Source organism: Sinocyclocheilus rhinocerous, unplaced genomic scaffold (assembly GCF_001515625.1).
Source record: "Sinocyclocheilus rhinocerous isolate Xijiao unplaced genomic scaffold, SAMN03320098_v1.1 scaffold1192, whole genome shotgun sequence".
Lineage (NCBI taxonomy): Eukaryota > Metazoa > Chordata > Actinopteri > Cypriniformes > Cyprinidae > Sinocyclocheilus > Sinocyclocheilus rhinocerous.
In genome coordinates, this window is record NW_015639585.1 from 410,151 (window position 1) to 421,524 (window position 11,374).

The 11,374-nt window shown below is 42.5% G+C and overlaps 1 protein-coding gene across 2 annotated transcripts; it reads right to left on the bottom strand.

Annotated features, from left to right (window-relative positions):
- Positions 1-577: 577 nt before the first annotated feature.
- LOC107751534 (protocadherin-18-like) lies at positions 578-7,745 on the bottom strand. Of its 2 annotated transcripts, none has more exons than XM_016567277.1 (4): positions 4,724-7,745; positions 4,389-4,444; positions 3,355-3,524; positions 578-1,536 (listed from the first exon to the last, which is right to left on the bottom strand). In XM_016567277.1, exons 1-4 carry the CDS (start codon positions 7,211-7,213, stop codon positions 881-883), a joined length of 3,372 nt encoding a protein of 1,123 aa, XP_016422763.1. In that variant the 5' UTR covers positions 7,214-7,745; the 3' UTR covers positions 578-880. The 2 variants fall into 2 exon arrangements, with proteins under 2 accessions (XP_016422763.1, XP_016422762.1); XM_016567276.1 differs by having other exon boundaries at positions 4,389-4,477.
- Between the last annotated feature and the right edge of the window lie 3,629 nt (positions 7,746-11,374).

The following is an 11,374-nucleotide window of genomic DNA, read 5'->3' on the forward strand; positions in this document are numbered from 1 at the left end:
GTGAAAGCAGCAGTGGCAGAGGTCCATGAAAGCAGATGCCTGTTTGTTACAAGAATCACTGGTTAGATTCTGTAGGGAGTTGATCGATTCTGTCTGCTTCATTTTCAAAAAGTTCCAAGGCTAACGGTAAAAGATGCTTTCATAATGAAAGCTTATGAATGCGCATTTGCCAAAGGGTAAACATAATTACAACTAAGACCAATAGATTTGCTCAATAAATAATGAATGAAAACAGAGAGTGTGAAAGCTTTTTTCAAATGCATGTTTTTAATGCAACATTATTGTAAAATTGTAAAAGAAAGGTCTGCTGACGAAGAGAAAAATCCTTATAAGGTCCCAAGAAATTTTTCACAGTCATGGATAAACCATGGAAAGAGAACCATTTTGGTAAGGGTATTGCAGTGTTCACAATAATGATAACAGAGAACTGGACCACCAACAATAGTTTGTATACACTGTGAAATCTGTATTGATTAAAACATCCTTATGCACACTCACACACGCTCAAACACACGTTAAACATTTTCAAATATACAAACAAATCTTGGTCTAATTTTAGGAACATGCAGTGAATATTGTATAAAAATAGACATTTGTATTGCTTTCTGTACAAACACATACAGTATATACACATATATAAATACGGAGTAAAAAAACATAAAAGGTGTTTACAATCACATTGTGTTCACTTTTGTACGAAAAGACCAAAAAGTCATACCAAGTAAACAATATTAACCGAAATGCTTCCACATGCGACTCAATCAAGGCTACAGCGCTGAACTCTCTCCCTTTCTCCTCCTTTAAATGATTAGTTCACTCTACGAAAATAGAGCGAACGAAAAAGAAAGAGACAGGGAAATGTTCTTTAACAGATTGTTGTTTAGCTCTGGCGTACATCCTGAAGCAATTTGTTAATTTCAGCAACCAGTTCGCTAGCGTCGACAACTTCGTGTCTCGTGTCGTTGCGTTTTCCCTGCCGCTGGCTTAGCACACTCTCTAAGTCATCCTCTTCGTAGTTCTCTGGGATCTCCTCCATCGCCGGCAGCCATTTTAAATGTGCCTGTGATGCTGCGTGACTGGTCGAGCCGTGTCCGCTCGTCACGGCACTACCGGGATTTTGAAAGTGAGTATTGGCCGCCCAAACAGCAACGCCCTGCGGGTAGGCGGGGCCTGTAGATGACGCCTTACCTGGCAGGAAGCCCTTTCTGATCTCCATGCCGATGGAGGAAGTGGGAGGGCCAGCACATCCTTCGAGCTCATTGACCTCAGCGTAAGAAGTTGGCAGGAGACGTTGGAAGACGTTGTTCATTTCTGACAGCAGCGAACCGCCGCATTCCTCCTCGTTGTCCTTTCCGAAGGTAGAAAAGCTCTTCTTAGCTGAGTCGACTGACTGTTGGTCCTCCTCGAGGACCTGAGGCCTGCTCTCTTCTCCAGGGATGTACATGTTCGCACGGTAATCCGAAGACGCCTGAGATGGCATCCAGCACTGGTCAGAGTGACCCAACACACGGCACTCCTCCGTACACAATTTCATGACTGCAGAGAGAAAGACAGACAGACATTGAGTCAGTGAGTTTTAGGAGTAAAGAATAGTGAAATCAATCAAATTTGAATTGTAAACATCAGAACTATCATTTTTAAACTGTTTTGTAATATTTCTCATGGACAGACAAAAGATTGAATGAAAAGAAAATGAAGACTTTAGCTTAAGTCTTATGTTTTTGTCTTCGTTTTTTTTTCCTGAGAAAATCACTCCAGATATCTCACATGTGTGAGATTAAAGGTTCTAATAGGGGCTTTTCACCGAACTTTTTCTTAATATGAAGATCATTTTCATAATCAGAAGAACCTTGTGTGCATTTAAGGGGCTCTGTGAATGTTAAAGTTTCTGCATGGATGCCAATGTAGAACCTTTAGTGTAGCATTTCTGAAGAGAAATTTACAATGTCTCAATGTCTGTCAATTTCTGTTAATCAAAAGAGATTTCAATATTAAATCCAACATTTCTCATTTACTTCTTCCGAGACCACATTATCTACTATACTTCTCATCCACTGTCTAAATTGTTTCTACTTTTATTAGACATTTTAAGAGAAACCTCTGAGACAAATTTGATACTGTACTTAAATGAACCATAAATCTCCTGAGCTATGAAAGAGCAACTTCTGAGCAATTACATTTTCTCTGGGCATGTGAAAAATGGCAGAAAGGAAAGTGAAGAAAACAAAGGGATGAAAGAGAATGGGAAAACGAAGAGGGATGGTAAGGTTAGGAAGTTAGAGAAAGGATTTCAGAGGTGGGTGGGTGAGTTGGGGAGGGAACTTGAGAAGCTGAGGAGATTGAGAGTTTGTCAGTCTTCCATTCTAGTTTCTCTTGTGAAGGCTGACATCCTTTGTTAAGCTGGATTATTATTCATTACTTTGGCAACGCCACCTATTTTACGAATCAGATATGACTGAATTTGAATATTAGAGACAAAGCAGCGAGGGAATAAAAATGGAGAGGACAAACTGGAATTGGGATGGAGGAAAAGCAACTGAGCGAAAATTACAATAAACCGCTTTGGTGAGGAAAGGGTGAAACTCTAATCGATGCACACAGGTTGCTTCTTTCTCTCTATGAAAGAGGAAGAGCAGGGCTGAAATAGCGGCCCTCTGGGGAGAGAAAAGAGAGTGTGTGCGTGTGGAAGGGGTGGGGTTTAACTGCATTTTGAAAGCAATTACAGTGAATTTTCCTCAGTTCAAATTTTGAAAGCATAGGGCTGTCACTCAGAGAAGAGAATGAATACAGGGAAATAACACTCCAGTCCACGCCTCCACACATGCACATAGTCTTAAGCTACTGATAAAACAGACTGACACTGCAAAAGGTAGTGGTTACAAAAATGACATGATTTCAACTAAGAACCAGATAATTTAAAAGCATAAAATATAAAAGTTTAACTGCATTGTGAAAGCAATTACAGTGAATTTTCCTCAGTTCAAATTTTGAAAGCATAGGGCTATCACTCAGAGAAGAGAATGAATACAGGGAAATAACACTCCAGTCCACGCCTCCACACATGCACATAGTCTTAAGCTACTGATAAAACAGACTGACACTGCAAAAGGTAGTGGTTACAAAAATGACATGATTTCAACTAAGAACCAGATAATTTAAAAGCATAAAATATAAAAGCATAGTGCAGGTCATTTAATTTACACCCGCACCTGTTCACAACGTAATATTAGACAGGGTGTTAAACGCCATCATAAACACAATGTGCTCTATATAATCAAGCTGATGAATGTCATAATTCAGTGTGATAAAAAGGTGAGAAACCACATGAGAGACCAATCGGGCTTCCTTTCTCACCTGGGTGGAGACGGTGGTGTCCGTCGTTGTGGAAAAGGTCTCCAAAGCTGTCGCCTAGCAACCGGTCGATGGGCGAATCACGGCCCATCTCGCAGTCGCTGTCGCCCGCATCACTGTCGCCACGCCCACTATCTTTTAGACTGAACTTATCCATGTCCTGGAGGGCGTACCTGCACACACATTAACACAAACACAGTTACAGGTTTATCATGATGCTATAGAGTATGCAAGTATAAAATATAGGCTAATTATTAAAAACGATATACAACATTCAAGTTACATCAACCACCAAACTACAAAAAGCCTCCATTTAAAAGTGATTTGACAGAGAAATCAAACATAGAGTATGACACATTAAGAGTGGCATTATATGTTTGATTGCATTAAACTTCAAGTTTCCCAAATGCATCTCTATGCATTGCATACAGTCTATGAACATGCATGTGCAAAGCAGGCAAGCATATGCACCACCCATCAATTTAACTTGCACAGACTATATCTACTTTATTTAACCATCATATAAACAGATCTACTCAGTGATGTCTCTTTGGCACCGTGCATTTATCTCACACCCAAAATGTCTCTTAAATATTTTGATTCACATCAGCAGAGGCGTGCAGGACAAAAAAGTGCAAATATCTAAAGCTAGTATGTTTTTAAATCACCAAATTGACATTGAAATGCATCATTGTATGGAACAATGGTTTCAACAATATGCACGGAGTAAAATGACATGATCCAAGAACAAAACGCAGATGAGAGGAAAGAAAAAAAGCACAGAAAGCAAGCTATGACCTCATGTGAGTAGCAGTCCAATCAGGATCTGCGAACGTGGGTGACCACGGCAACAGGGAAGTTCTGTCCTATTCTACCACAGACATTTTAGAATACCTATCATCCAATCCGATCTAACCAGCAGCACACAACAGGTTGAGTATCACTACCCATCTACTCTACTATACTATTTAGAGCACATCATGCCCAAATATGGAGTTGGAGCTGGGAGCGTAGTATTTGTTTGTTTGTAAGTTTACCTGTAGCTGCGAGAGTATTTGTTCCCTCTGAAGCTGGGCCGCGGCTGATACTGACCCTGATGGAGTATTGAAAGGAGCTGTGAGACTTGCTATAGCAAAAACAGATGACATAAATAAAAATAAATACTGATGGAACACGACACTCATTCACACACGCACGCACACGAATGAAAAAATGAAAACTGTTAGTGCGAGAACAACACACGTGATGACGTGAATGTTATGTTGACATTGGTGAATGAAAAGATGAGTATAAACATGGACAGAGAATTCACAAGCTCTTTATGAAGGTTAGCATCAATTACACTGTTTGAATATGCAAGTTTTGCTTTTACCTCAACAGGGGGCGTGGCATGTGTCATTTCCAGGGCGAAGTTCTCAAGGATGTGATTGGAGGAAATAGTGACCAAGCTGTTCAGTGATTGGCGGCTGTGTTGGCTCTGCCGACTGCCCATGTGGGCCCGTTCAGGTCCGGGCGACGAGGTTGGTGAGCGATGGTGTGCACGGATTGGGAGGGTCCCGTTGACGGTGGGCACCAGGGTGATGTCGCCCTTATGAATCTGACGTGAGGGTTTTTTAGGGTGCTGTTGATAAGTAGACTCAGCCACCCTGCAGTTGTATGAGCGAGTGTCCTTCTTTTCGCGTGAGCAGCGAAGGGCAAAGGCCACCATGATGAGGAGCAGAATGGCGCAGATCGCCCCAAGGGAGATGATGATGATCATGGACACGTCTAGAGGGCCGTCACCGGTTCCTCCACCTGTCAGATGGGGATTCATGTGGTTCTCAATGTTTTCATAAAGCGAAAGTCTTAGTAGGGCTCTGGCGCTGAGGGGTTGAGCACCATGGTCCTGCACGAGTACGGTCAGCTCCACATGATCCTGTGGGACGTCCTGCATGCTGACGTTGGTCCGAATTTCACATGTTTTAGCATCCATGGCGAAGTAACCTGCCTCGTTGCCCCCTACTACAGAACATGACAGGTCACCGTTGGTGCCAGCATCACGGTCTATCGCGCGGACTACAGTTACAACGTCACCGATCTCTGCGTATTTGGATACTGGAACATCAGCTGTGTGGTTCCACAGCTGAGGCATCATGATGACCGGTCTGTTGTCGTTCTCATCCAAGACGGTCAACACAATGGTCACATTACTACGCAGCGGAAGACTTCCAGAATCCCGGGCCTGGACTAAGAACGAGATCTGACTCACATCTTCACGATCAAAAGTACGTAGCGCATAAATGTCTCCATTAGAGGGGTCAATAGTTACATAAGTGGAGATGGAGCTCCCATGGACTGTACTTTCAAGTATAGAGTAGCTCACTTGACCATTCGGGCCCAGGTCTGGGTCTGAGGCCCTCACAGATGACAGATAAGCTCCTGGTGAGTTGTTCTCCACCTGGGAAATCTCATACCTGCTCTTCTCAAACTTTGGCGCGTTGTCATTCTCATCCTGGACCTGCACAGTGAAGTGTTTGATGGTTGATAGACTTGGAGATCCTTTGTCTTCAGCTATAACTGTCAAGCTGTACTCGGACCTCTTCTCTCGGTCCAGAGTGACGTTGGTAAGGATCATGTAGTTCTTCTCATATGTCTTTTGCAGCCTGAAATGACCCTGGCCGTGGAGACGGCACTCCACCTCTCCATTCAACCCAGAGTCCAGGTCATCTACCCTCACCAGAGCCACAAATGTATCTACAGGAGCTGTCTCTGATATATAAGCTATCTCCTCGTTCCCAGTGGACATCAAATTTATGCTAATGTCAGGTTTGTTGTCATTCACGTCCACCACTTTTATTATGACTTTACAGTGTGCTGGCATTGAGTTAGGGCCCATGTCTTGAGCTTGAACATCTATGTCATACGAATTTGTGCTTTCAAAGTCAACTTTCCTCATTAGTGTCAAATGACCATTATCAGAATTAATCTTAAACGTCTCTAGAATTTTAGGTGACACGTGACTGCTAAAAGAATATACAATTTTACCATTGGTCCCTTCATCTGGGTCAGTGGCATTCAGATCAATAAGCAAACTGCCTAAAGGGGAATTTTCAAGCAAGTTGATCACATAAGATGGCTTCTCAAACACCGGATTGTTGTCGTTCGAGTCAGCTATGCTGATTTTCAGGAGCGTTGTTCCGAATTTTGGGGGAACGCCCCTGTCTGAGGCGGTAAGCTGGAGTTCATAGCTCGCTCGTACCTCTCTATCCAGCTCTTTAAGCACAACGAGCTCCGCGTACTTGGCGCCATCGGTTCTGGTTAGAATATCAATCATAAAGAAGTCAGACGGGGTCAGAGAGTATGTGTTCAGTGAGTTCTCTCCGACGTCTGGATCGGTGGCGCTGTCAAGGGGAATGCGCGACCCCACGGCGGCGGTTTCGGAGATCTCTATAAGAATGACGGGGCGCGCGAACTGTGGCGCATTGTCGTTAATGTCCAAAATTTCCACTTCGATGTGGAACAGCTGTAGGTGCTCCGTGGGGAGGGTGAGGACGTCAAATTCGATAGTGCAGTTGAGATTTTTGTCGCACAGTTTCTCACGGTCAATTTTGGTCCTGATGCTGATCTCTCCATCCTGGTCGCGCACGGAGAGAAGAGACGCGCTGCCGCGCTGCATGGGTCTAAAGCGTAACGGAATCGTGCTCGGAAGTTTGGACAAAACATCAGCGACATCTTCTCGAAGTCTGGCGATTACTGTACCCACCTTCTGCTCTTCGTAAACTTGGTATTTCAGAGTTTTAGCCGAGACGTACCGTGCCAATGTCACGAGCACAGCAAGTTTGAGTAAAGTGGCACAGAACACTGTGCCCTTGCTGGTATCCATGTTGGGTTCCGACAGGCACTGAAATAAACTCTCAAAATGATTGTCGCTTCCTTTGTTGAGCTGTCTCAATCCGTTACATGCGTTGTTATGGTCTCAAAAACATCTCCAAATCCGAAAGAAAAGCGTCTTCTCAAAAGGTTCCGACGTCAAAAACAGGTCTTGAAAAAATAACAGAGCGCAAGTGCTTAAAACAAGCAATGACATTAAAAGCAAAAGCGCATATCCCTCTGTCACTAAGGAGAAATCTGTTGCGCGTATCAAGAGACTGGAAGCGCAACCTCCGTCTGGAGAGCCTGTGCGCGCGCGTATCTGTCTTCCGCTGTCTGAAGACACTCTTTGACCGACTAACACAAAACAGCAAAGCCTCATTTACAGCCACGGCTTCAGACAAAACGCTTCTCCTAAATCAACGGCTGCCCCCTTCTCTCTGCGACTGACCATTCAACACAGAGCCACTACAGATCCCAATTAAATGAAGGGGAGAAAGGAAGTGGATAACTCCGCCCTTTAGGGTCTTTCTCTCCCCCCTCTCTCTCCCTCTCCTGAACGCGCTTCAACAAAGGATGAGAGAGCAGAATTGAAGAATATCTCGAGCTGAACTTTCCCTCTAGATGACTGTCAATCCAATTTATTCACTTAATATTTACCTCTGTTTTTTTGGTTAAGCATCGTAGAATTTCTTTTTGGCAAATTTGTGCAGCTACAGAAAAGATGTATTCATAATATGGCCTCATTTATGAATCTGTGTTGGGTAAGAACCGTTCTGTTTAAACATCTGTAACTCAGTATTTTGTAAACCCTTAATATATAAAATAAATGTGAATATTTATAACATTCCTATACTTGTCTCATGTGAACTAGTTTAGAAAGCCTATGCATGTGTAACTTGTGTAAATTAACATAAAATATGATGCTGTGTAAAAATTAAAAGATATGTAACATTTAGGGATCCCAAAATCATTAGCCTATCCTGGAGAACCTATAGGCATCTTTAAAGGGAGAGGAACTTGCAAGATTCCTGCAAGAATTCCAAAAATACTAATGTGATGTAAGAGATACCTTCTAGAAGTTGCCTAAATGCTCTCTACAGGGTTCTGATAGTGTGGTAATCTGGAGAACCTCAGAGAGTGTGGTGGATTGTAACACCAAATGAAAACATTGCCATTGATTATCATGCACAGAGGGCAGTGTGCTGCTCTGACATATAAAGGGCTGTTGTGCTTGTGGGGTCCTGGGTTCAAGTCATGTCTTAGTCCTGTTCCATCTCTTGCTCCCTGCTATTTGCTTCTCCACCATCCTAAATATATATAAGCAGTTAAATAAATGAATAAAAATGCAATCAAATAAAAATGGGAAGCACATAGAAGATCCAAATTCTAAATACATATTGTGTCCACAGAAGTACAATGGAAAAGAAAGTGTTACAATCCTTCCCATCTGGTCAGCTACAATATTTCTAATTTAATATGTAGATGAAAAGTTTGTGTAAATGCTATGTATGGATGTTGTGTATATCAAATTAAACAGGATAACCTGCTGATTCAGATACCAGTTCTTTAACATCCAGTAATATTGTCAAGACAGACATGAAATGCTATAATGATTTTTTTCCCACATGAATCATACAACTTCTACATTAATCTCATGGAAGTGGTGCACATCTGATTTCATAATTGGTTAAAGTGGTGTTACACTCCTACATCAGTTATAGGTCATTCGTTTTGGAGGACTGGACCAGTCTTTGCATCAGGTGTCGAATATGTTTCAAAAACTGCTTAAGTGCCTTTCTTAAATCCTTTTAGTATCACCCGCTTTCCCTTGTTGGGGTTCAAGTATTCTCACGCGCTACCGACTCCTCATCTGCCATATACATTTAAGCTTAAGCTGTGTGTCGAATCACTTGTTCTGATGAATGAGTGAAAAACTCGCTCACGCGCACAAACAGCTCTGCTCACGTGAATAATGCGGTTTTTACATCGCGTGCATGTCTTTTAGTGTGGTTCCAGCAAAATATATTAACCTAACATCCATGTAAGCGCTTAAAAATATGCACAGTCTGGACCGGGTCGTCTGGAACAGGTCATTTGCATTTGCGCATGGGTCACGGTTCCTCTTTGAGAGAAAGCTTTCTCCGAGTCTAAATTAGAGAGGGAAATTAGTTCAGTTTGAAAGTGTAAAAACGGGGACAATTCAATTGCTCTATCACGCTCACGGGCAAACGGATGAATAAAATACATTAAATGGCCTATTTCCTGACTCTCACTCAAATTCCCATGGTGATATGTTAACCCGTGGAAATGTAGCCAACCGTATCAAACCCACAGAAGTTGGGCTTGGATTAATAAAAAGCCCTTTGGCGACAGATTTGACACAAATGCTGCTCCTCTTTTCCCAAGTCTGGAGTTCCATGTGCTTTAACAAACCAAGAGGGCCCATACTGAGACACTGGGGTATTCTAGCGACTGTTTTGGAAAGTGATTACTGGGAAATTTCAGCCTTACCAGAAGGCGCACGCTTGACCCCGCCGCTTTCTTTTGTTTAGTTTATTCTTTTCATAAGACACCGTGTTTGCGAATCGTCTGCGTTTCGCCCGGCCAATTTTAGCAGGGCGACTTTAACCAGGTTTGATACGGCCGAGCGCTCTCTTTGGCTCAAAGCCTTAATGCAATTACCTCTGCTCTAATCACATTCCCTGAACAAAGACGTCAAAGTCTTTGCTGAATTTTGGGGGTTCTGGAATGCCCGCAGTGTTGCATGAAAAATCACACAGTCTAAAAGAAGTGCGATAAGTAAAAGCAGATGCACAAGCTAATGCACTTAAACACGGTTTGGCTTAAAAAAAAAGCGAGAGAGAGAAAAAAGCCTCATCTGACAGAACCTATTTAAACTCGCGAACAATGCGATAATGAAACTAAAACATTTAAGTGGAAACCAACTTGTGAGACAGGTGCAACACTTACATTTTTAGCTTCCAAAAAAGAATGTATATTAATGACTCAAATGGCATAATGAACAAGTCAACGAGCAAAGAACATCTGCATTTTTGCTGCTAGTACAACTTTACACACCATACGGGGCCACTGCATCTCAGTCTCCCTGACAGAGGCGCTTCCCTTGCATGTGCCATAAAACTAGGCCACGGATTCAACTTTTGTCATTGATATCCTGTCCTTCCCCAGCCAAACAATGGCCGCAGCAGGTGGAACGTAAGCCAAATGATGTTTGCTTCCAAACTCGCGCTCGAACTTTGCTTTTAGTGTCGCTGGAATGCACGTGAACGTTGTAAAGGCACGCGAGCATCTGTCGCCTCGTCTGTCTCATCTCATTATCCTTCATTCGATTAGCGCTTTCTCCTTCAAGGCAGGCTGCGCCTTCTCGCTTTCTCAATAGACCCCCGGTCACAAAGGTCTCTGACAATGTACATTGTTATTCATACCAGGCCAAAGAGCAAACGTAGTCCTCTCCCCCCGGTTGGAACGGACTTTTACTGCTTTATGAGTCATTGAGCGGGATAACAAGACTCAAGAGTCTGTTTGCTCGCGTGATGCATGTAGTGCGCATTCTTAAAAACACCATATTGAGCTTCGTGTCGCGGTGAGGGGGACAAATTTATTGCTGTTCTTTAACAGTAGCCCACTATGGTAATCCAGCCCTGCTATAAAACCACAAGTTTGTGTATGTAGCCTACTGGCTAATTTGTGGAAATGATATGACAGCTGCACTCGAGGGCCACCCTCAGCTACAGTGTTGCTAATATTACCAGTGAGAGTTTATGCTTACGGTGCAGAGAGAGCTTAATATTGTCCATTAATATCTGACTGAAATCAAAGTTTGCATTTTGTATGAATGAAAAGCTTTGGGTACATATTTGAATTAGTTCCCAAGTCAAAAATCCTTAAAGGTCCCATATTGTCAAAACTGAAATTTCCTGGCGTTTTTCAGTGTACAATATGGGACCTTTAAGGAAAGCAATAAGGATCCCTGCTGAAAATCTATCATAATTTCTGGAATTAAACCTAAAGTATTCTAATATGATCAAATAAGACCCTACTGTTTTAAATGAAATAGTCACAGGATTTTTTTAGGACTTGTTTTAAAACAATCTCCTGCTGCTATACAGTTAAAAGAAATTATATCAGGAACTAAGAATTCAAACACCCC